The 26142-nt window shown below is 39.8% G+C and overlaps 3 protein-coding genes across 5 annotated transcripts in view; 2 read left to right on the top strand and 1 right to left on the bottom strand.

Annotated features, from left to right (window-relative positions):
* Positions 1 to 25: 25 nt before the first annotated feature.
* Positions 26 to 2396, top strand: LOC105686978 (cleavage stimulation factor subunit 1). Its single transcript, XM_012402276.3, has 4 exons — positions 26 to 183; positions 344 to 1247; positions 1360 to 1453; positions 1558 to 2396. Exons 2-4 carry the CDS (start codon positions 393 to 395, stop codon positions 1800 to 1802), a joined length of 1194 nt encoding a protein of 397 aa, XP_012257699.3. The 5' UTR covers positions 26 to 183; positions 344 to 392; the 3' UTR covers positions 1803 to 2396.
* A 238-nt stretch (positions 2397 to 2634) lies between these two features.
* On the top strand, positions 2635 to 8751 carry LOC105687214 (dual specificity protein kinase shkD-like). Its single transcript, XM_012402671.3, has 4 exons — positions 2635 to 2822; positions 3465 to 3572; positions 4382 to 5140; positions 5802 to 8751. Exons 1-3 carry the CDS (start codon positions 2766 to 2768, stop codon positions 5105 to 5107), a joined length of 891 nt encoding a protein of 296 aa, XP_012258094.2. The 5' UTR covers positions 2635 to 2765; the 3' UTR covers positions 5108 to 5140; positions 5802 to 8751.
* A 10938-nt stretch (positions 8752 to 19689) lies between these two features.
* The window catches only part of LOC105686992 (latrophilin-like protein LAT-2), a 53593-nt gene continuing 47140 nt past the window's right edge, over positions 19690 to 26142 (bottom strand). For all 3 annotated transcript variants that reach the window (XM_048656373.1, XM_048656360.1, XM_012402291.3), the window contains exons 4-8: positions 22687 to 22946; positions 20990 to 21091; positions 20560 to 20746; positions 19995 to 20081; positions 19690 to 19803 (exon numbers count right to left, since the gene is read on the bottom strand). In XM_048656373.1, coding sequence (XP_048512330.1) covers positions 19750 to 19803; positions 19995 to 20081; positions 20560 to 20746; positions 20990 to 21091; positions 22687 to 22946 — 690 coding nt within the window. In that variant the 3' untranslated portion in view covers positions 19690 to 19749. The remainder of the gene's footprint in view (positions 19804 to 19994; positions 20082 to 20559; positions 20747 to 20989; positions 21092 to 22686; positions 22947 to 26142) is intronic.

The raw sequence follows: 26142 nt of genomic DNA, 5'->3' as shown, positions 1-26142 counted from the left end.
CCCTCTTGTTGTACGAAACACGCCGGATTGCAGGTGCAACTTTTCACTTTCCTGGATTAACACAGCCGGCAAAATTCAGTCTCCAAAAGAAAATAGGGAAAACCATTCTGGCTTGAAAGAGCCAGATTTGGATCCTAAAAATGTTATTAAAAGCAGAGAAGCACTCTATCGGCTTGTTATCAGGTAATGAACCTTATTAATTTTTCTAATTTTCGATTGTCAGCATTTCTTTTTAAGAATTCTTTCGATTCTATTGGTAACATGGATGCAATGTCTCGTTTATATCCCTGAATAACGAATTCCAACAAGAGTGATTAATAATCAGAGAGATTTGCATTTCCAGTCAACTTTTTTATGACGGGCATCAAACACTTGCTGTACAATTATCTAACATGATACAAGCTGAACCACCATGTCCACCTTCGGATAGACTGCTCCACTTGATGCTCATTGGTGCTGCACATGAACCAGACCGTACAAAAAAAGAAGTGACAACACCTAATATTCCAACATTTGCAAATATTGACAATTCACTTGGGCCTGGGCTGGATTTAGAGTTTGAAACCGAGGCTCAAACACAGGCACCTGAACCAGCACAGTATGAAACAGCGTATGTCACATCACACAAAGGAAACTGCAGAGCTGGTGCGTTTTCTGCTGATGGGCAGCTAATCGCTACAGGCTCTGTTGATGCTTCTATAAAGATCTTAGACGTTGATAGAATGCTTGCTAAATCTGCACCGGATGAAATGGCACCTGGAGACCAAACGGGTGGACATCCTGTAATTAGAACGCTGTATGATCATTTGGAGGAAGTGACGTGCTTAGAGTTTCATCCTAGAGATCCGATTCTAGTTTCTGGAAGCAGAGATTTTACCGTCAAGTTATTTGACTTCAGTAAAGCCAGTGTTAAAAAAGCGTTTCGTACTATAACAGATGCTGATCAAATTCGATGTCTGTCCTTTCACCCAACAGGTGATTTTCTTGTTGTTGGAACTAATCACCCAGTTGTAAGATTATATGACGTTAATACCGCGCAGTGTTTCGTCTGTAGCATACCAAGTCATCAGCATACTGCAGGTATAACAAGTATCAAATATTCCCCGGATGCTAAGACTTATGCCTCAGCTGGTAAGGATGGCAGTATCAAATTATGGGACGGTGTGTCGAATCGGTGTATAAATACTTTCGTCAAAGCACACGACGGCTATGAAGTCTGCTCTGTAACTTTCACAAGGAATGGAAAGGTGTGTATTTGTTGAATATCGAGTGCCATATAACTTTGAATTTCAACGCCAAGAGTTAACTGTTACACCTGTGTATCCATTCAATGAAAATAGTTCACATTTATTTTTCTAGTATTTGCTATCATCTGGAAAAGATTCTTTGATCAAATTATGGGAATTATCAACAAGCAGATGTTTGATTGCTTATACAGGTGCTGGTACGACAGGTAACGAATTTTTGTGTTCAGACTTTCCCCATGGGCCAGTTACCCGTATAAAACGGTCACACTTCATCATTGTTTCTTACTCAATTTCATATTTCTTCACACAGGTAAACAGGAACATAAAGCTCAAGCAATATTTAATCATACGGAAGATTATGTGATGTTCCCTGATGAGGCTACGACTTCTCTTTGCGCGTGGAATTCTCGAAATGCATCTAGAAAGCAGCTTCTTTCATTGGGACACAATGGTCCAGTTCGTCTAATTGTACATTCCCCGACTGCACCAGCATTTTTAACTTGCAGTGATGATTTTAGAGCGAGATTCTGGTTTAGAAGAATGCCAACACATTGAACCTGCATTATCTCATATAAAAGGAAGCAAATTCGGGTCTGTTCGCTCTTCCTATCCTAAAAAAATTTTCTATCGTGGAGAGTGAGTAACAATGAGGAAAATGACTTCAATGGTTAGTGTAACTAACCGTATCGATTAATGATTTTTTTTTTATATTGGTGCGTGATGTTTAATTTCAATTTGACTCTGATTTCTGAATCTGGCTCGAGTTTTCTTTTCTGTGGAGTCATTCTTGATTTCACTTTTATTGATACGTGGTGAACCACCACCACCATGAATCCATAAGTAAGTAATATCAAAGCAAATTACCTAAGTCTTCATATATTCTTTATAAACGTCGGACGAAATTGACGCTTACCACTCAGTGAATAAAACATGCCTTGAGAGAAACAAAAAAGAACAAAATAGCTTCTTTAGGAGTATCTCGTATTCTGGGTATTTAATCAAAGAAGATGATGAGTTAAAAACGTTCTGTAGCATGTATTTAAATTTACAGAAATCAATTCTTTATCCAATTACCTATAATACTGTCTGCTCATCGATTATTTCTTAGTAAAGTCTTAATTACTTGTTAATAAATCGTTTTGTAAGATGTTTCTAGAATTTTCTGGAATGCAGAACTATGCTCGTATAAAATTGACATAACTTTATTTAAAAATAATTTTAAATGAGGTAGCGATTATTAAAAACTGAAATATAATTGTACGGCCGAATCTAAATTTTGAGTGAAAATGCGGCGCGGGATAAAAGTAAGTGGAACTTTGAAATTTTCCTCCAATTTCAGTTTAGAAATGCAACGTACAGGGTCGCGACGGTCATCCCGCTCTACGTTTGACGACGTCACGTGACCCACGCTACCCGCCATCTTTGCTTATCGTATAAACAGTGCAACCGGGCTCCCCGCGATTTCTACTAACAAATCTGTGGTTTTCCTGTGTTTTTGAGTGATTTCGACACGAAGAAATGTCCGACATTAAAGCGGAGACCAAGAGTGACAACAGTATCGACGACGTGTCAAAGGTAAGTGGGCGAAAATCACCAAAATCCCTTCGTCAAGCCGAGTTTTCATGCTAAGGCGGCGTGTAGTGCCTCAAATACGGAGCGACGCTCGGTCTCTCGAAAATTCTGAACTCCGTAGCTGCCGGTTGTTAAGAAATCACAGACCCTCGACGAGTCACGTAAATGTGGGATATCAATTTGGTCTAATCAGCGTCTCTTAATATCCATAAGGTCAGATTCAGTGATTTTTCAAACCTGTACCATTTGTCCTTCAATGGCAAAGATGGAGGATGTTTTTTTATTTGCGCCTTTCGTGTGCGGAGTAGTCGGTGCACGCCGGCAGACGATTAAAAAGGCGGGAAATCGCATATAATATCTTTGTCACAATTACTTCCAACAAAATGTAACGGACTTTTATTCGGTAACCCACATATTTTCATCAATCCTACTGATATGTACGGAGCGAAATCAAAATGGCGGGAAATAAAAAATAGAAACAAACGCAACAATTTTTTTTTCCTCTGTACTCCGTTCAATGGGACTCGTTAATCTTATCGCTTCTCGACCTCCCCACTCGTTTACCTGCCTACCGTATACTTGGACTCTACTAAATTTATGATAATACATTAATTATCTTGTTAATGTTCCCTCATCTTTTTCTAGGATCAGACAGTCCAAGATAAACCAACTCCCACCAAAAATAAACGTGGTGGAACCAAACGGCTATCGACTTTAGAACGAACGGCCCAGGAAGGAGAGGCTATCATAAAGGTATTATTTATCAGAGCTGCAAACTGCAGTTGAATGCACAGAAATTTTCCGAAGATTTAAGAGGCCAAGGTTACACCCCCTTGCCTTAACACCGTTCCCTCCATTTTACCTCCCCGCCGGCATATTGCTACGTAGCATCATAGGAGGGGTTGGTGGGGATAGACCTCCAGCTTGGCGGAAGGAGAGAGGGAGAAATCCCCCACCATGCCTCCCTATGAGCGCACTTTATGAATTGTCCCCAAATGCCTCTATCTGTTGCTACTTTTCCCTTTTACATCGATTCAACTACCATCTTTCGAATTCCTTCTACTTACTTCTCATCTATTAGAAACTTAAAAACTGGTAAGGAGTGAACCTTGGTCACATGGTATTCTAACATGAGATAAAAACAAAATTATCATTAATTATACATACTATTCTTTCTTTCAAATCTAACTGGTACGCTGTTTGCAGTTCATGGTATTTTAGGTTTACACATACCAATTTTTGAGGGTAAGGTTCGATGATTCGAAAGTAGGAGTGGCAAGACAAATGGATAGAATAACAGATATTGGTACTCACCATTAATTGGATGGTCGAAGTACAACAATTGTTAAGATAGATAAATAATCTAATATTGCACAATCTACGATATTTTCATTCACACCGACATTTGTGTATCTTATCTAAGCATTCAACTCTGAAAGATTCATGTAGGAAAATGTTGAAACGGATTTAGTCAAATCAGACTATACGCAGTAATATTTGAGTAATTTCTCATCTATCCGCTTGGCTTGTTTCGAATATTCACAGTAAATATTGTTTTGCAGGGCTTGAACACCGCCGTTGGAGAAATGGAGGGAAGAAGGCGCACTCGCAGCTCGGCGCGTGGACTAAGCACCCCAACTCCGGCTCCATCTCCTCCAAAAAAGGAAAAGAAAGAAACTCCGGCCAAGGGTACTGGTCGTGGACGCGGGCGTCCTAAAAGGCAAGATAAAAACAATGAAAACAATACGGAGGAAGAAACGGTCAACAATAAGAATGACAAGAGTGGAGCTGATGAATCTACGAAGATGGAAGTCGATGAAATCAAAGAAGACGAAGTTGAAAAACCAGTCAGTGAAGAAAAGAGTCCGGAAGTGCCGGTAGAAAGTAAAGAAGTTGCGGAATCCAAACCAGAGACGAACTCCGAGGAGGAAAAAACGACAGAGGAATCGGAAAATTCTTCGGAGAAGCCTAAAAGTGAAACGCTTCCCAGCGAAACGAAAAAAGATGAGAAAGATGAAGTCAAGGACACTTCTGACTCTAGCCAAGACGCGACGGATGCTGCAGCGGACGTTCCATCTCCTTCACCTCCCTCTTCGGAGACTCCAAAGTCTGCTCCAGCTACCAATGCAACCACGATTCCAAGCTCCACCACCAACACAACTACCAACACTAATAGCCCAGTTACAGCTGCCAATACCGTCAACTCTCCAACGGGCAATACCACGACAACTACCAACGCCACCACCACCCCCACTACTACCAACACCACCGAGGATAAGAAGGAATAACGTCCCTCCGCCTACTTTAACCACATCTTTCATGTAAGTGTCGGCCTGTCTTTTTTTTTTTTTTTTGTTTTCCTTGCCACATTTTTGAAATTTTTTCTTGCATTATTTTTGGAGATATCTCGGCACTCATCTGATTCTGAATTTCAACTTCAAAACACATTCTTTGTGCAAGTTCTTGGAGGGATGTGAGCATTTAGGAGTGGTCTGTGTGATGAAAATATTCATCATGCTCATCCCGAATATCTTATATGAGTTTCAACTTTGGAACGGTTTCATTAAAATACTGTTAATAATTTCAAAACGATGACAGATAAAACACTCATGCACAATTAATTAATGTCGAGTGATCGTATTTCGGACAGATAGCTAATTTTTAAAATCAATGAAGCATATTATGGTCGAAACATAATGATATAAAAACAACAACGGACAAAGTATCAGCAGAATTAAAAGAAATAAGTAAAAGTATAGCTCGTAAGTGTTAGATTATCTAATTATAATTCTATGACCCATATTTCGTATTATTGTGCATTGCAAAGGTTTAATATTTTTACTATAAACAAAATTTCTCTTTATCGGACGTTGTTTCCACAAACTTTTGCACTATAAGACCGCAATATTAGATAATATTAATTTACCATAACGTTAGCTTATTGTTTTATAAAAGGATTCTAAGATTCTAACATTCTAACAGGTACCAAGGCGGCGCACACATCGGGGTTCACAAATCCAGTCCCCTCGTCTATTTTAACTAAGTGACACCTCGTTGTTAATCGTCATTCTAATCAGCGCATCTGATTATTTTTACTACTCTTAATGTCCAGTTATAATTTACTATATTAAGTATCTGAAAAGCGGTCGCTTTAGGTGCTTACACAGTTCTGTCTTCAGGTATAATGAAGAAAAAAGAGAAAGAAAAAACTGACCGTGGAAGCATAAATATTCAATTTCGATGGTAACGTTAGGTATTACCATATTGTATGTAAAGACAATCTTTCATGTCGCATGCCGTTCATTACATTAGCTGTGCTGGTTAGCGGCGATGACAAAATTTGGTGTAGAGCATACATTGTTCATGTACAATGATAATATTATTGTAAAATATATTTAATATGGACTCATATAGATCCGCTGTTTTCAAATCTGAGCTGGGACTGGAGTTTTTATTGATGAACAAAGGAAGAAAAAAAAAAGAAGAGAATACATGAAACACATCTCCAATCCTGGCATTGATCTGAAAATAGTTTTAATTAAAATATCTTTGTAGAAAATTATTATAATATTTCTTACCAATGTGAATTACGATTGAATGAAACTGAGTATATGAATTACGTGGCGAGATGATTTCTTCTTGTACATTTATTTTATTTTATTTTTTTTTGTTTTTTGGTTTCGTCATTTTCTTTTTCTGTGGTAAGCAGAAATGAAATTTCTGATCAACTTAATAATCAGATTGGCTATTTATAAAAAAAAGAAAAGAAATTAATGAACATATAAATAAAAATGAATTGAATATAAAGTAAAATATTAAATCTATCTGTTACGAGATTAAATCTAATAAGCTGTATCCTTGTTTTGTTTTCATCACTTCCGTATTGAATACATGATTATTTTGTATTTTGCCAATAACTCTTTTATTGCAATTTATCGTACGTTAAACGTACAGGGGGGTAAAAAAACGAATCAATTGAAAATAATACGATATTTTACTCACATAAGTCTCGTTTGTCGTCGCTGTGCAGTTTTATTATTTCGTTTTTCTTTTTTTCTTCTATGTTCTAATTTGAATTTGAAATAAATAACAAGAGTGGTAAACAAAAAAAAGAAAAGATAGCTCTCATGAAACTTGTTTGATGAATTTTTTTATAGACAAACGTTAAATCTTCGACTTCACTTTGCTATCAAATTATACATATATACAAATGTATAAGCGTATATACTGTATTGCGAACATGATGTTACTTTTATAAACAAAAGGAGATGGAAAAAAAAAGGAAAAAAAAACAAACAAAAAAACCATTTGAAAGTTCAATCAGTTCTCGATCATTTTTTTTTTTTTTTTCTGGATATTTTATTTCTTCCGTACATCCTGGTCCAATATTAAATATGTTAATATTATTGTGTATCTGAACGGTTGTGAGTGTACAGATAGATTATATGATCGATGCACTATATTCAGCAAGACCGCACTTAACGAGACATTCATACCAAATTATGATACGATCAATTATTTCTGTTATTATAATATAGGTAATAAATAATTGTTAGCAGTTTAAAATGAATGTCAACTTTTAATAATACGTTATAGTGTGAAACGTTGTTATAAACTATGGTGTACCATCTAGATTTTCACCTCATCGTACCATTATCTCACGAGGCTTGTTACATACATTCCACCAAACTTCACGTCGCTCTTTTTGCTCTGTATGTATGTAGATAGAATTTTTCTACCGTCAAATACTGTATATTGAACCCGAAACAAGGGGCAAGAGTATAAGAATTGTATTTGCTAAAAAAAAAATTTAAACTTGTGCGAAAAACTCGATCGGTGTATTCATAGTTACACAGAAAAAAAACAGGAACAAAAAGAAAATTAAAAATTAAAAAATATTACTCCAAACTGTCGATACGAATGAAAGAAAAAAAGAAAAGAGTCTAGTTGGTAATTTGCAATCATTATATACAACATATATGTATAAGTATATAAATATACATACTATATATAGATACTACCACAGCCCGTGTAAATATATATAGTAAATGCTTAGGTGGAAAATAATGGAATTTGTATTCGACGATTGTGAAAAATATTAGAAGAAGGGAAGAAAAAACAAGAAACTAAAAAACCGTAAGGAACGGAGTGATTAAATTCTAAAATAAAGAAAAAAGAAAGAGAAAAAATTTTTTAACAAATAAGTAAAAGCAGTGAAGAATATTTTGGAAAATTTTATAACGGGTGTGTAACTAAGTGATGATGACGCAGACTGCGGATCGTTTGATAATACATTGGAGTCTCGTTTGGTGCAGGTTATATAGATTAGTATAAATGATTAGAGTTACATATAGAATAAATATTTACTATATGAACAATAATAATGGTTATTGACTTGTTCCGGAACTCGACAACTTTACTGGAATATAGGTGTTGAAGAAGAAAAAAATGAAATACATATATTAGCATATTATCATTGAAAAAGAGAAAAAAAAATGAACAAAAAAACAACTTTCAAATTATTAACGAGTGAATTGTGAAAAGACGTGAAATTGTTTTCGTACATTTTCTTCTTTAGTTCAGGTCAGATTCTCAGCAGTTTTTTTTTCTAAGCCGCTTCTAACTCTTTTATTAGGTCTATCTTTGACTTACAATTAGATCATTGAGTACGCTCAGATCTCATTCCTAATTATTCGCCTATCCATTTTGTCGCGTTAGCCATGTTTTCATTTTATTTAATAGTAAAAATTCAATAGGACCATTTCTGGTGAACATCGTCCGACGAGCACGGCGACAACGACTACGATAAACAGGGATGGTTGTTATCGGTGATCGTCATCATCCTCGTAAGACAATGACAATTGCAGATCGACTTTTGTAACAAACTTGCTTTATTGAAAAACAAATAAATGAATAATTAATTAAAAATAAATAAATATATTCATAAATGAATCTTAAACAATCATGCGTTAATATTCAAATCGTGGCTTTCGACAACCGAATGTGTCTACACCATCTCGTTAAATTCCTAATCGCGTAAATTTTTTTCTAATCTCATTTCCACCTCTCACTCATCCATCGAGAGAGGCTGCACCGTTAGCCACATCCGGGATAAAGTTAGGTCGCGCTCAGCCTCTATCAATATTATAATATACCCGTTGATACAATACAATGGAGGGGATTAAAATTATCCATGTAAGAACGCTTCAGTGGATAACGGATGATTTATCGCATTCGGAACAGCTCCCTGATATTACCAACACTTACCTACACGTACACACATGCTCGTACCGCTTTATATCATAAATTGACTTTAATTTTCATGCGGCAACGGATTTTATAACTTTGCCCGGTGTTATAGGTACGACAGGAGATAACATGCGTGTAGGTATACGTGGGTATACCAACGATGATCGTATTTTCGTGTGAGAAATCTCTCGAGTCACTCAAATTATTTATTCTCGTTTCTCTAACGAATTGCGATCGATACTTTTAATGGGATTATATTTATATACACACGTACAGCGCGAAGGTATTCTTTTCCCTCATCATTTTTTCAAATTACTGATATTATCAGTCTCATTTAACGCAATATTATCAACGGGGAATCGGACCAACGCTGGCGTAGGTCTTACACGTAGTTCTTTATCTTATTTTTCTGCTTTTTTTATTGCGAAGATTCGTGTAGGCAACATGCGTTAATGTAATAAAAAGTTGCGGTTCGTGCGATAACTTATATAAATAAAACGGAGAGGCGAGACGATAACGTGCTCGGTGAGTTTTCAAATTTTTAATCACGATCGGTACATACATATATGGCGCACGTCGCACTCGTCATTATGGCCGTGGTACTCGACTGATTCACTCCTATATGATATTCGGTAGGGAATATCGCTCCTCTCTGTCTCTCCCTCTCGTTCTACGGGGAGAGGAAATTGATAGAAACTTGGTACAACGCGAGTTATAACTCTCCGCTATCGCAATGCCATTCATGGGAAGGCGAAGTTTAAACGTCGCTCAATAATTTCGTGACGTGATAACATGTGCCGAATTATAATCACAGCTGAAATCGCACACGAAACTTGTGAAGTTTGATACTGCTGAATACGAGCAAGAAAAAAAAAAGAAAAAAAGAAAACAGATACCTGTACCGCGATGTTCGGTGAGTACAGGTATATATTTGACAAGTGGGAGAGAATAAGAGGAAAAAGGAAAAAGAAGAAACGAAGGGGGTGCGTCCCTTTTTTAGTTCATATATTTTGGTCGTTCCGTAAGTGAATCGGATCACGTCTAACAGGGGGAAAGATGGAAGGCAGAGGTGCGAAATGAGGTGAACTTTGAAATGGAGAGTGCTTGTGCTGTCCTGATGGCAACTACGAGTTACCTTGCACAGCGCCGGTCTTTCAAAAGCTCCATATTTCATACCTTTTCAGATTCACCAGACCGGCGTATTAGAGTTTCTTCTCCGATGGTTTTGTTTTGAACATTTTTTGTTGTTATCTCCTTAACTTGGTCGATCTACAAATGGTATAGCTTATTCGCGAATAATACTTCATTTTTCTTACACTCGAGAAAAATGGATCTACTGCCTTTCTTTTTCTTTAAGTAACAAAAAAAAAGAAGTAATTTTCAGCTTTTAAACTAATCTTGTTAATTGTAGTCTTCTCTTCTTTGTCTGCACGTTTTTGAGCGGCGAGGATATTCTAATTTACAAGCTGCTTGTCGTGAATCAAATCGCACGTGTCAATAGCGTGCAAAGATCACCTCGAAGTGCATATCTGCGGTAAAGTTTAACTTAAACTTCCTGTCCCCACCTAAAATCTCGCTGACATTTTTTTCACCACTCCGATTCATTCGTATTCGTTTTTATATTATTTGGATTATTTTTTCTTGGCTTCAATCGAACGACGGAAATAAACGTATAACAAATGGGAATAGATCAACGAAACTGTGAGGATTACGGTGATGAATTGACAACGACAAAGTTTTTTTCGTTCGGAATACAATAACCGATCGAATCGGTTTCATGCGGTGGAATCCCGGGGCGAAAGATCTCCCGTTGAATCTTCTATTTGGATGAAGAATTTTTGAAGTTTACTCAAAGCTTACTCTCCCTACCCCTGCGACGAGGAGCGAATAACACTCGGTTAGAGTCGGTTTCGGTGTCGCGTATCGTCGATGAATTCAAAAAGTTTATGGAGGCCTCGATCGAAGTTTATTGAGTCAACATTCCGTGCAGAGAAACGGTTGCACAGGTCACAGGAGTTTTCCCTCCTTACGAAGACGACGGCCGTCAAACTCCCGGCAGAAAAAAACAAATAAAAACAGAGGTCGGTCAGACAGAGGTCAGTTCGAGCATGCTTCAAATTATTCAATGCGTAATTCGATCGTCGTGTTCTCCAGATGCCGAACGGCCGTAAATCAGAATTGTACGATCGTTCTGTAATGGATTTCTATAATTTATTTATTTCTCGGAGGTTTTGACCCCCGGCTTTTTTGAGCGACGAAACTTGAGCATTCGAAGTGTGTACGGGTGTGCATCAGGAGACACGCACGCGATGGTAAAAGAGGATACCCTTTTAATATTTAAAAACGAGATTCAATTCCCAGGAAGGCCATCATCTGATAAAACGTGAAACAGATTTACGCGAAAAATAAGGTCGAGGGTACAGAACGCACGCACACCTGCGCGCGGTACAAGTACAGTTGAGAGTCTTCCGTGTTCTCAGTTTTTGGGGGAGGATTTTCTATATCCTTTTGCGTAGATCCCCCTGAGGCCTGTAACAGGCCGGTTGAACATATTTCATTCGTTGCTACCGCAGGTTCGCTTTAAAAACTCGGCGAACTTGTAGAATACTCGCTCGAGTCGGGTGACAAAAGTTTTATACATATACGTAACCAGGGTTAATACCAACGCCAAATTCGTCCGGGTGCAACAGATCGAGCGGAACGAAGACTGGTAAGATAAAGTAAAAATATAAAGCGAGGAGAATAATCTTGTGGATGACATTTGGAAAAATGGTATACGTTAGAGGGTTATTTTTACGTTCGCGGTTCTTTTTTCATTTTTTCTTTCGGTTGTTCTTCTCCATTCTCCGTTTTATCTTCGCATCGGTGCACCGTGGACTGTAAGGTGAACTCCGAAGGTAAGACGGTTGAATTAATTCAATGGGTGGGTGTGTATGGAATATAATATGCAAAGTATAAATAACAGAAGGGAGATATAATAAGCTCCTGCTGGAATTTATCTCGACGGAAAATACGTCGTCGACTTCGCGTATCATTTCATACGTAAATAGTACAGGTATATATACACTGCGGGGGTTCCTTCCCGCGGCAACCAATTTTCACTGAAACAGAGTTAATTCTGTTTGGATTTCATTTCATTTCTATAGATTAAATCCCGTTCCCCCATTCGGTAACTCGCCCCCAGCACGCGACCCGCGCGCTTTCAACTTCTCATCCCGTTACATTCTTCTACCGAAATCTCACGCACACGTCTAAGTAACACCGTGCCTATTGTTCGTAAATACAGGTACGACATCCGAACGAACTGAGGAAGGACTGATCTCAATTATGGATTACCAAAGGAGCCGGAGAACCCGAATGATGATTCCAACAACGATAGCATAAAATAATTTCGAAGAGTTACGATTTCATCCCCCCTTCGACGTCTGAACGCGGGAAGCGTATTTTTCGAAATTTATTGCGATCCGCCATTTCCTCGAGTGGAAATAATTGATTTTTTTCTCTTTGCCTCGTCCAAATTAGCCTGTCGTTTCTAATTTTTACGCGAGATCCGTTGAAAAGCCTGCGAGGTGAAGACTGAAAAAGAAACAAGAGATAAAAAGGGAAGTGAAATAAAAAGTGAAAGACGAAAAAAAATGTCTCGAGCAGCCGGAGGAAGATGAGCTTTTCGAAATGGCGGTTCGGTTTGACGACTATACTTTACCCCGTACATATAAATATACGTATTATATAAAATATAGGGAATTTACGGTAAAGCGAGGCCCGTTATTGAGGCGATACGTCACGCGCCGTAGGCGTCAATGCTGTAGATCGAATTCAAGATTTCAGCCCACGGCCGCTGGCAGTTTCGAGGGTGAATGTAAGAAGAGAAGAGAGAGAGAGACAGATAAAAGACAAAGAACTTGCCCAACAGACTTTGTGGCGTCTCCGCTCGGTTTCTTTTTTCAACCATTTCATTTCTTATTTTCTCCTTTCATGGCAACATTTTTTTAGGGTGACGCGCATCACGGCGATCGTCATTATTCTCTGTAATTGAGATCTTTTTATTTTAGTCCGGCGTCAATTCTTTTTCTCCTTCATTTTCATTTTCGCACTCCACTTACTATGGGTGAAATGACAAGCGCGAAAAAATTAACCGAAGAGAAAGAAAAAAATCGAAAATTAGCGTTTCAAATATTTGTGCTCGACCGACGCGAAATTTGTTCAATTCTTTTTTACTCTCTTTGCCGAATGTGGAATTTCATTTTTCGCTTCAGCCCAGAAAAATTCTATACTATTTCGGAGCATTTAATACGACCGTTTACACGCATACTATTTATTACACCTCCGGCAATGGAGAGTTCGAATTGGTTTTTTTTTTTTTTCCAATTTTATTTTGTTATAAATTCTTCAGACTTCATAGAAAATTTTATCACCCTTCCCTGCATAACGTGCTGACTCTATCGCGGGTAGTAGAGTTTAATTGCGTAGGTACGCTTTACCATATTCGCTTTTACCCTTTTGAAGTTTTACTAATCGAAAATGTCAAAGCTTCAGACCGTAATGATATATGTGGAGTAAAGGTATCATAGGGTAAAAAACGAATGCGAATAGAATCTGGAAATGATGAAATGATTGAATTTTAAAAAAAACTTTACTTATTCAACTTTGCACTACGAATTTTTTGCTCCCCGAAAGGATCCTCGAGAGCTTGTATTGTTTTAACATTAATTTTTTCAACTATTCTTTCTCTCTCGTTCGTTGAATAAAATTGAAGCAAAACGCGTCGTGGTGATAATCGAATTAATGACGACAAAAGCCACAACGCCAATCGGTTAATTACAGGTAATTATCGCTGGTGATTGATTTATTGAATTTCCCCGATTGTTTCGCAAATGTGTATTCGCGTAAGCGTGGGCATAACACGGGTACGATGTTCCCATCGTAGCGACGACAACTGCGAACCTGTGGCGTGTCGTACCCGAAGAACAGCTTGTGGTATTCGCTGACATTTAATCGAATCGGTATAATTCGCACGAATTGCCGCGTTGCAAAGGTCAAAAGGTTAACAATTACAGGGAGAATATCTTGCAATTAAACAGAGCTTATATACCTATGCTAATTCAAGACCGCCGGCAGCGAGTGTCGCCGTACGGAATTTTAGCTTCAAGTTTTGTCAAAATGCATCCCGAGGGAGAGTTTATATCGGAGTCCTCTAGAGCAGGGGAGGAACGGGAGTCTGGAGCGGGCTCCCACTTATCTCTTAATTTGATTAGGTTTAAATAAGATGTTCGTGAAATTGAACCGCGAGACGAATTATGCTCGCCTCGGCTCTGTTCGGTACCGAAGGTTGGAAAAAAAATTCTCCCCCCCCTGCTCTTCGTCTGCAGAAAAAACAATTCCTTCCTCTCATTTCCAATTCTCACTCTCCGGGACGGCGTCGCCGCATCCGCTCCCGTCGTATATTGGGGTCGTGGTCCAGCTTTGAAGATGAACCTTAAAAAAATAAACGAGCTCGTTTGAGTTCGTTGAAAATGAAAACGGTTCTCTCTCTCTCTCTCTCGACTTAATTAACTCCTTTCATCCGACGTCCATCGTACAATAAGCATACAGGTTTGTGGTACATAGCGTAGTGTGCCTTATATACTATACCGTATTATGTGTTATATCCATTTTCATATCCTCCCACGCGAGTTTCGATGTTCCCAAGGCGGTGCTGTGGGTACAACCGAATGCTTCACGAACACCGAAATCCTGCAGGCATTCCGATAATTATTCGCTCGAAATCGATATAACCACCCTCGATTATAATTACGGATTCATCAACGCAACGCAATTGATTTACGATATGACCGGACTTCGTATATCCGAACATTCTGAAATTTTTGCATCAACGAATCAACTACGAGGAACCGGGAAGGACGTGTCCCGCGATTTCTCGTTCTAAAAACGTCGTCGCCAAAAAATAAAAAAAGGATCATCTGCGGAGGGAGGGATCTGCTTTCGTTCCGATTTGTAAGAATGAATTGAAGAAACGTCGACGTGATTTGACTTTTCGATGATTCGAAAACTGGTCTAGCTCGCTAGGAACCGTTGTAATTTCAGAATTTCGCATTGAATATACGAGGACGACTGCAAGCGCCGAACCGGGGGGTGTGTGTGTGTGTGTGTTCAAAACATTACCTCTTCTAACTCTAACAAATCGCCATAAATAGGTGAAAATATTTCATTCGTCTCGCGCGCTTTCCTACGACCTTTGCTACCGAGTTTTCTGTAAGCTGTATAAATTGAAGGAGCTGCACCGTTGACTCTAAATATTTCATATTTACCTGCCGTACCGCCGTTGCCGACGCGAGAGATGTTACGGCAAAATTCTTTACCCGTAACATATGCGTGAAATATCTATGTCTGTACGGTAGAAAATAAATGTTTGAACGAGCACGAGAAACGCTACATTTTGGAATCCCGGTTGCGATACGATCGTCGTAAGTTTTGAACGGTATAAAAAACGGCACACGAGGCGAGAATTATCGGTCCCCGAGAGAAAAAAAAGGAGGAAACGATTTTAAGTTTGAACTCTATTCGTGTCAGTCGTGCAATTCTCTCGATGTTGTAACTTGTACTCTCGGATCGAACTCGGGGAGTTGTGACTGGCGCTGTCAATTTTCTTATTCATCATTTACGCATCGATGCGCTGACGGCGGAATGTCGAGAACGCCTTGTCAACTTGCCGTACTAACCCACCCCCTTACCGAACGTAACTTTGATACACTCAGATACGGCGATGTTGACGGGACTCCGACCTAATCGATATCCCGTATAATTGCCATTAAATGGCGTACGCACTTAGGTACCATTTTCGTTTCCATAACTCGGCGAACTTTCGTCGGCAGATTCTTATCAATCGCAAAACCCTGTGAAAAAGAGAGAAAAATGACTGAAAAATTTGCGTATATTTTCTCTTCCTCTGTTCGTTACACTCCACCTCCGCTTCCCTCCTCTCCTTTGCGAAGTTGGATTTCCTTATCTATTTGGGTAGGTGTAGTATACATGTATACGTATATCGTAGATACATGTGTATATACGCTATCTATATACCCATGTGACATTGAGGTTCGTTTTGTCGTTTCGGTAGGGGGTCAACTACTGGTGGTAGCGGTTGGGTCGATGAAGAGGCTCCAGACATCCTGGCGCCGTAGCATTCCGCAAGCTCTCTTTTTGGCAACACGCTTTCTTGAGTCATCTAGTGGGTACCTCGTAATCCTGGCTGTGCATCCCCGACAACCTTGAACCAGCGGAGGTTTCAAAGGCGGAAATTCGTACGAAAATTTGATATTTTTAACGTCACAAATATTTGCCATTACGAAAAAGATCGTTACCGTTTTTCCCCCATGCGTCATAACCGGTGACATCTTGCCGCCTGGATCATATAGGTATAGGTGTATATGTAGCTCCGTCATCGCTCAAGAATTCTTTGAAGATCTCATCGCCTTTACAGACTTTCCAGAGTCAAGGATAACAAATTGTATATTAAAACGTTGTCGCGTCGGAAAAGTAACGAAAAAATAATGAATTCAAGGCGATGTCTTTTTTCCGTTACGCTCTCCAAAATGTAAAAAAGAAAAAAGCAATGTTCAAAAAATGGTATTTCCACTCTGAATATGTCGGTACGGAATACGTGTGCAATCGAATTTCACCAATGACCCTGATAGACCATTAACTTCGATGGAATACGTAATCCCCTGCGCTCGTTGTAATCCGCATTGTTTCGCGCAAAACGTACGTGAAACGGTCAGAATTCTAACGCGTGTACGCACCCGGCAATGTGCAATGCAATAAATAATCTATACTACGCACGTACGTAGATAACACCCCCCGAATACTTGCTACCCATAAATATGTAACGTAGACTGATCTCACACGCTGTTTCAGATCAATTTTCACTCGGACAAATTTCGTCTGAAGTGAATGAAAAGAAAATTAGATCAGATCAAATCCGATAGACGTACGTGTACAATGTACGTACACACTGTATATCATGTGCATACATTCGTGTATTTGACGCTGAGTGATTGGTTTATCGTCATCATGCGGTATGTGTTTATACGAAAACTTAGTTGGTACATAATTAGAGCAGTTTGCTATTGTTTCATACGGTGCACACACGTTTACCTAGACATATACCTGTATGTATGGATACAGTTGAATAATCCAATTCCATAGCTAACTTCTGTAATACTAATTATACTTATACATCCAACTACATAGATACGTTTATTTATACACCTGATACCTATGTGGTATGGATAAGGAGGAAATGTGGATCGCATAACTTAATTTGAAAAAGAAACTTATGGAAACTCGCAATTGAAGTTCGTATAAATCCGCAGCCGGTGGGAACTTTGGAGTACATATATATATACCACATAATAAAATTATCATCATCCACAAGGAGTAACTTTCAAAATATTTATTAATCATTGAATTTATAATGGTAATAATAATAACATCGGTGCATTTTATGTATTACGAATGAGGTATGTATTCGCACACAAATTTTCACGGTGGTACATAGTATTATTGTCGAATCTATAATATACATTAGATTTGACAGCATTTTGACTCGTAATTTTCAATTTCCTGCTTCTCATCTGAAGATTTTTCTTCTCAAAATGAATTAAAAGAGAAAAAACAAAAAAAAATCCAATTCAGTGTGACACAAAAACAAACTTGTATATCAACGTCATACATATATATATATATATCTTAATTTTTATTCACGATCCATGTCGTATAGACATAAGAGATAACAACGTACTATATTATCTGCCTGTATATTACATGTTTTCCGAGCGGTTTTCACGGAATATTTTTTTCTATCGGTACATCAGGTATAAATATAATCGAAGAAAATTTGTTGAGTTATCTAGTTAGAATTTTCTGTATTAATCTGCTTTGTTCGACGAAATACATAGCTTGAAATGTCTTCTTTCATTTTCTAACGAAAATAAGCAAAAACAAGCGACGCTAAGGTATCGAATATTAAAATTATAGACCATATTGTGCGAACGTATCATCCGATCGTATCGTGCGAATGCAACTAACAATAAGGGGCAAACAACTGCATAGTCGCCGGTGTTGAGGTTCGTCTGTTATTTGCGTTGGTTTATCAAATAATATCTACGGTTTACCTATCCGTACGGATTTCGTAGAACGTAATGCAAAAGCACAGCATAATCATTCGATGGGATGCTGTTATGCGAAGCGGACGTAGGTATTTACTTCCATTGGTATTTACATGCGAGCAGAAAATTATCAGATACGTACATAAGTGTATACGCTATGCGGTACCCACGATGTATGTACACACCTAATATGCAAACGAACGGTGATAATTATACATACGGAATGTACGAATGCTCTCGCGCGTTATTTTCGGGAGATTAATTTTCTTGCCAAAACTTACGGAGTACCTAATTGCGAATTTTTAACAAGCTGATTTTGATATGCAGGTTTCTTTTGTTCATTTCTTTTGGTGGGTTGGTTGTTGGTTTCTTTTTTCTTCCTTTTTCACACAGTAATACGATCTATATGCGTTCGGGTAGAGCGAAAGTGATCGATTTATCGAAATAAATAAATCCGCAATCCACTCGGAGGTATGTTCTTTATTTTTCTCACACTCGCTATCGTCAACGTAATGTTGTTGTTTTCACGCTGTGATTCGGAGTCGTAATTGTCGGGTCACCGGTCGAATCCAGACGCCGCTGAAACGCCGTTTCGTTACCCCCTGGATATCGACAACCCGAACGAAGACTTCTCGATTTCACCGTGAAATTTATAAAGTTGGAATAAACATATTATGTGTTCAGTTTTTTCGCCTCGCTATATTCAATATTTTACATTGATATGTAAGCCTATCGGAATGACGTTCTCATTAAATTTTCATCGGTTTTTCTTCCCTCATTCTTTCCATTTATTTGATAAATTTTGCTCTTTTTTTTTTCTTTCAAATTTTTCCCCGTTCACTTTATTTCTATCGAAGTGTACCTTCTCTCATATTTACAACGTCTCGTACGAAGCTTTCTTATACCTTAAATAATATAGTATTATTACTATATATGTTGTAATATTTACTCTATTATACGCGCGCTGAAACGTACTAGGGGCTAAAATCCTCCATTTCATCTCCGTTTTCTATTTTCCTTTCCTTTTCTCGCCGGTAAACTCAACCACCTATACGGCGGTTGAGAGATAAACTTCACATTTTCGTATGCATACGTATTTCGAACATATATTATTGACCGCAGTCGTCGATTTTACTGGATTTACTTCTCTTGCTCTCCTTCCTTTTGTTCTTGTTACAAACGAAGAAAAAAAAACAGCTACTTCCGTGCAGATTCGCAAAAGTATGCAATACGAGCAAAGTCTTTCACACTAATTTTTATAACAAAATATAACAACACAGATTATAGTGAAAAAATATGAGAGGGGTGGGTGACGATCACATGTAGGTATACTTTTGATATTGGAATTTTGTATCTGACGGGATAAAAACGCTTCTCTCTATTCTGTTTTTTTTTTTGCTTTTTCAGTTCGTTTTCTTTATCCATTTATTTCTCTCTCTTTCTATTTTTTTTTTTTCTGTCAAACGCGCTGGTTAAAGCGAGCGAATTTTTGGTCGTTGAAAATATTAGTTGGCATTCTAGACGGGATCTGGTGGTGGTGCCAAAAGCTGCATACTCGATGATTTGGCGATCTGTGAAAAAAACAAAATCATACAAGAACAATCCCCAAGGCGGTGAAGTTTTTCTTCTTCATCGAGAAGAATCGAAAGAATTTTGCGGAGACAGCGAAGGATCGTTAAAAATTCACGGGCTATTCGTTACGGGCGTATCGGTCAGATTCGAAATAAATGAGCTACATGGAAGCGAAACACTTTGGAATTACCTGTTGTTTGGGTTGTTTGTGCGCTCGTCTGGAGTATACTTTTAGAACTCTGCAGTTGCAGGCGACAAACAGGGCGACGGCTAATCCCTGGTACAACAATTCAAGTAATTAGAGAAGTAGGTAGTGGAAGCTTTCAGAAGTGGGTTATGCCCTGGAAAAGCTCGTGGAAAGGTAAGAAAAGCTTCGAAAAGTTAGAGAGCCAGATAAACCGCAAGTTTGTCTCCGTAGGTGCTCAGCGTGTTGATGATGTTGCTGCTGCTGCTGCTGCCGCCGCTGCCGCTGCTATCCCCGTTACTTCGCTGCAGCTTTCAATTTATACAGCCAAGCCCCGCGAATCTTATTAAATCCACCTAAATTCAATTTAATTACATTCTACTTGAAAACACGAGAACCACGCGGGGATTTTTTCAAAGTTTACTCGGATTCCGTTTTCTTTTGGTTTTTGTTGTGTGTGTGGTTTTTTTTGTTTTTTTTTTCTTTTTCTCGTTCCCTGCACGTCCTGATTTTAAAATTATGATGAAATTTAGCGATCGAAATTCTAAACCTACGAGAGTATAAAGTTTACCTGCAACGAATGCCCCGTACAAAACATCGCCCATAAAAATGGATTTTCCCATACTCTTGCCGCAACCCCACAGCCGGCTACCAAACCGACGGTCAAACAGACCTTCAGAAACAGGACCAACTGTAGGGTCCTTCGTTTTTTCATTTTTTCACGCTGTTTTATCTCCAGCTGCATACTGCAAGTGTACCTTTTAAACGAGAGAAAAATAGAAATGAATCAAACGGACTAAGAGGGAGAAAAAAGGTGATCAAATACCGCGGAATTCGAAGAGCGTGAAAATTAACGGGACGAATAGAAATAGAAACTACCCGATGAAGAACGAGCGATTTTAGTGATTATTTTTTTCGGTAGAAGATGGTTCGCCAGAACTGTATTCTCTTTCTTTTAGACTCATCTCGAAGATTGATAGCGCAGAAGTAGGGCGACTCACCTTGCAACAATGGCTGCCTTCAGGAGATAAAATCCAGAGAGTAGAAGAAGCAGAATGACGGGTATGCCGTAGGTGTAGACCGTAGCCTTTTTACCTAAAAACCTAAGAAGTGAAAAAAGGAAATGAGAGCGGACGAATGAACCTCGAATAGCGCCGCGCCAGGTGGGGTCGCTCGTCCAATAGAGGACATAATACGGGGCAGAGGGTTCGAAGATGTTTTGTCGTACTCCTTTGTCTTCTCCTTTTTTTTTTTTCTTTTTTTCCCACCATTTTTACCCCCCTCCGCGTCATATCGTACGCGAGAAGGGCGCTTTCGGATCACGATGGGGCGTGTAATTACTTTTTTTTATCCCTCCCCTCGTATTTACGTAAAGAATATGAAAACATTTTTCCCCACAAAAAGTCGACGTGGTTAACGATAATTTTTTCAATAAATTTCTGGAATTTCGCGAATACCACAGCTGATGCTACCTGCGACCGTGGGAATGAAAAATGAGACATGAATTCTCCAATCAGAGCCTAAGAAGTAACGAAATTGGAAGCGCGCAATTCACGCAGAGCCACGTCGCTATCGGCTCTCTGTTTCCGTACAGTTATACGGAATCGTCGGAGTCAAAAGCCGCGGAATTCTATATTTGTCTTTAATTTTCATTTCGTTCGAACTCCGCACCATATCCGTACCTAATACCCATTGGCTGATTGTGAGTCGAACACTTAATCTCTCGGCAGGAAGTCGGTTTAATTCCACTCAGAGTTGAAGTTTCTCGAGATAGAATGAGAGAACGGAGAGGAAGAGGTAAAGAAAAGTCAGACTTTGTTGGGGCTGCAGCTCCTCTACTGGTTACGCTTTTTCATAAAATCCTCATTTGTCATTTCCCGCAAAAAGATTTTCCAATTCATACCGTTGCGGTTCTATTTTATCCTTCTCAGAAAAGGATCTCGATATTTTATCTATTCCGACATTTTATACAATCGACACCGATTCGCGAGTCCGATGCGAACGTTAAAAAAAAAAAAAAAAAGAAGTAACTCCGTCTTCGATCGGAAAGTGTCGAGGGCTCTTCTCTCTTTTTTTTTTTTTTGCTCCTTGTTTCTTCATCTCTGCGAACTTTTTCTCACGCTTTTAAAAGCGCACTTTCGCCGAAACGAACCTTTCCAAAAATTTTATAGACCTCCCCACCGAGTACACGACTGCGCTACACTTTCTGAAAACTTTCTCTCCGGGGTATTTCTAACCGCTCCGTTGAATCCGATGGGATTACGGTAGTGACAAAATCTCATCTTTAATCTCCGAAACTTTTAACTTCGACTCGATCGACCGAAGCCTACGGCAATTAGTCGCGATTATTATTTGCTAACTTTAAAGTCGACGCGTCCTTTTTACGTCGGTCGTTCCAAAGATTGGATCGAATCGCTGCCTCGAATCTTTTTCAATTACGACTCGTATTTCTATCGGTCCTTGATTAGCCGCTGTCCGTTACAATTTTCGTACGCGTTACCGATCGAACCGATCGCAGTCTGCGGTACCGTGTCAGGGGAGAGACACCCTTCAATTAGACGCTTCGAATATTTCGAATGGGAAAAATCCGAATAGACTGCGACAACGGAAATGGTGTTGCGATCTGACGGGGGATGATTCGTCCCTGTTTTTCGAAGGTTCGAGAGATCGTTTGTTTTTTTCACTAATTTTCCCTCACCAGCAGTTGAAGGGCGTCAGGTCCGCGATGTTCCATAGGTCACCGGATTCTTGACTCTGTATCATCGTGGCACCACCGAGACTCAACAGCGGCGATCCCCACGCGAATAAGCTGTACTTGACGTACGCCGGTGGCTCGTCTCGGGATGGTATGGAAGCCACGGTGGCGTAAAGGTGGTGGCACATAGCCGCCAGCCAACAAACGACGCATACCCTTATGTACTGCAGGCTCAGACCGAGGGATATGCACAATTCCGCATCCTGTAACAAAGCGAGAATCGCGAGGGCTTTAATATCTGCTGGGGGTCGTGGCGTGATGTGTACAATACGTGTAATACACGTCGGGCGAACGGACGACTTTGCAAACCAACCGAGACGTTTCGCCGTTCATAACTTAGAGCTTGTGGAAAAACCGAGTTCAAGTATACAAAGAGGCTCGAAAAGCGACCGTGCATGTCTCGAGCGTCGCGTCGCCATTTTCCGACGACTTTTCAAGGTACGCGTCGCCTCCCCGGAGACCGAACTTTTCTCTCGAAGAATACACCTGGACGCGTCATTCGTTGAAGAAAATATCCGCGCGACGTTAAAAAATTCTCGGCTCAATTTTCCATCGACTCGTCGATTAGGCCGTTGAAAGTCGCGTCGTTCGTCGGAAATTTTTGCTCTAAAGAGGTTTAAAAGATCGCTGCCGTGACTGGACGAAGAATAATAGGGAGAATCGATTTCCGCCGGCTGAAAAATTGTTCGCAGTCATCCGCTCGTCGCTTGCAAACGATGAAATATGAGTACGTGAAACGTACGTCGTCTTCCGACGTTCGAGCCAACGGGACGGCCGATGCCCCGCTTCGTTTTTTGCTCGAAATATCCAACAGCGAAAGGAACGATTTTCCGCGGGTCTCGGGGGAGGAGAGTATCGCGAGTTAAACGAGCGTTTTTTTTTTTGTTGTTGCTATATTCGCCGAGCATTACACGCGGTTCTTCCCAACCGCTTCGACCACGCGATGGGGAATCACGAAAGCTCCCATATTTTATTGCGAGATAATTTTCGGAGCGAATGCTCCCGACTCCCGCGTAGGTACGAGTCCGTCCGCGACTATTTCGCTCGTAGTCACGTTACGGAAATTATTTTTTACCGAGGCGTGACGAGATTCGGCAAACCGTGAGTCCCGGCTACGCGCCATTTGTATTTCCAAAATTCTACCACCACCCGCTCGTGGTTACTTCCATCCGCGTTACTCGCGATCTTCTCAACGAAGGAAACGAACGGCTTCCAATTTCTATTTTCCCAGGTCGACGCCGGTCGGGTCGACGCCGCCGATCTTCTCTTCCGAGGGGAATGAGATGAATCAATCGCGATAACGTGACTTTTCATTTTTTCCGAGCTCTCCGTTTTTCCCTATTTTCTTCCCCGCGCCCGGAGAAGTCGCCGTGTTGACCGCGCGAGAGAACGTGAAATTATTGTTAGCGCGTGTGTTGTGCGATTCGCCGCTAAAATGGGGGGAGAAGAAAGAAAATAAATAAATAAGTGAGACGATCGCCTCGTAGCGGAGGGTAACCGCCGATGTACCCGTGACGCGAGACACGTGTTACACGTGCTTCGAAAACCGATATACCTGTACCTGTACACTTCGCGTATCGTGTACTGCGGGGGTAGAAGAAATGCGAGCTTGGCTTATACGTTTAGATACGTGAAAAATAAATCGAATTCAAACTATATTTCCGCTTACGTCGGCGACGCTTTTATTTTCACAATTCTCCAGAGCTTTCGTCCTGCAAAATGCGAAAAAGTCGTCTTGCTCCTTTTTCGCTCACCCCCTCGATCTCGGGGAGGAAAACTTTACGAACCATTCGCAATTTGCATGTTCATTGATTCGGTTGGCAAAAATTGATAAAAAATTCATTAACGCGTCGCAGCGATGTAATAATATACGTATGTACGTCGAGGGATGTGGTAAAGTTTTACTGTACGACAAAGAACCGTTGAATAACGATAATAATAATAATAACAATAACAGCAGCAACAACAACGACAAAAAAATAAGATATTTCTACACAAGACATTTATTGACGGGATCGAAACCCCCGGAGGCTGTAACTCGATGTGGGTATAGTAAAAATTCTTTCTGCGAGATAAAATACAGCAGAGAACAAAGAAAGGGAGAAAAAAAACCCGAAGCGTACATGACGTTCGCGATTCGTCGTAAAAGTAGAGGAAAAAATTGGCGAAAAAAGGGAATCAAAAAAAAGGAAAGAAATAAATTAAGAAAAACGAGTGTGAGTTTCGAATGAAGTACACCCTACGTGTTGATACTGTTGGAGAAAGTCCCGGAATATATTTTCATCGCAATATTTAGCGGATACGAAAATCGTAAACGAAACTTGACTTTTCTACTTCATCCGTTGGTAAAAATAACGTGCGAATGTCAAATGGACATCCGACGTTTTCGTGAGACTGAAAAATGTGATTTTCTTCCGTTGACGTACCACGTGTTCGGATGCAGCCTCGATTCCGCATCAGCCATCGAATCGGCTTATCGGATCCTCGGGGCTTTTCTCCCAGAGATTTAATCCTGCGGGGAACCTTTCGAGTGTTTTGTGATTCACGAGTCTAATGGCGAAATAAAGTCTTGCAGGTATAGCCTTTCGGAGGGAATTTTACCTTCGTACGAAAGGGATACGAGATTTCATCCTTTTTTTTTTTTTTTTCTCTCTTTTTCATTCTCTTCTCGTATCCCGGAAATGAAAAGCCGTAGGAAGGTAGACGCGAACTAGATTTTCCCTTCACAATTTTCAACACGCCAATATTTTTCATTGCTTTTAATACGAAAGGGACTATCTAACCCCCTCTAATTTAACCCCCGGTGTTATCTCATTTCTGCGATTCGCGTTGATTAATGCCAAGAATTAAGGCTGAAGCGTGCAGTACCTCACCGCGCGGACCGACGCATCCGGACGTGGTGCAGCACATGCGGAGTGAAGGGCTGTCAGAAGCTCGTTACTTCCGCCACCCTGCAACGCAAACTAATGGGCGATAGGGTTTGTACGTACATATACCGTGTACATCATGAACTCTCATCTCGTACCTGCGCTTCAAACGAAGTCTCGCCAGACTCGCGAGATTGAAAAATAAAAAAATTAAAGAAAAACAAAAAATAGAAAAAAAATAAAAACAAGCAGAAAAACAGAAAAAAAAAACTCAAAGAAATCGATTTTCGTACCAGGAATCGTATAGACGACTCAGAGATTCAAATCCCTTGCAGATTTTTTTCGTTACATACCGATATCGACGGCCATCGGTTACAGTTCCAACGTGGAAGTACTTGGGGTGATAAAGCGTGAAAATTCGAGATAGAAAAAGGGGGAAAAATGAAGGAAACGTCAGAGATTGTAAGCGCGGTCTTGGCATTTGGCAGCGGGAGAGGTGAAAAGATGACAGAAAAGAAAAAGGAGCGGTGAG

This window comes from Athalia rosae, chromosome 1 (assembly GCF_917208135.1).
Source record: "Athalia rosae chromosome 1, iyAthRosa1.1, whole genome shotgun sequence".
Taxonomy (NCBI): Eukaryota; Metazoa; Arthropoda; class Insecta; order Hymenoptera; family Athaliidae; genus Athalia; species Athalia rosae.
Note: the sequence above shows the minus strand (reverse complement) of the source record. Positions and strands in the feature narration are given on the sequence as shown.

Coding starts and splice junctions, on each gene's coding strand:
- LOC105687214 (XM_012402671.3), top strand. CDS start 2,766: ATGTCCGACATTAAAGCGGAGACCAAGAGTGACAACAGTATCGACGAC. Junction 2,823..3,464: donor GTATCGACGACGTGTCAAAG/GTAAGTGGGCGA, acceptor ATCTTTTTCTAG/GATCAGACAGTCCAAGATAA. Junction 3,573..4,381: donor AAGGAGAGGCTATCATAAAG/GTATTATTTATC, acceptor ATTGTTTTGCAG/GGCTTGAACACCGCCGTTGG.
- LOC105686978 (XM_012402276.3), top strand. CDS start 393: ATGATACAAGCTGAACCACCATGTCCACCTTCGGATAGACTGCTCCAC. Junction 1,248..1,359: donor CTTTCACAAGGAATGGAAAG/GTGTGTATTTGT, acceptor TTATTTTTCTAG/TATTTGCTATCATCTGGAAA. Junction 1,454..1,557: donor TACAGGTGCTGGTACGACAG/GTAACGAATTTT, acceptor TTCTTCACACAG/GTAAACAGGAACATAAAGCT.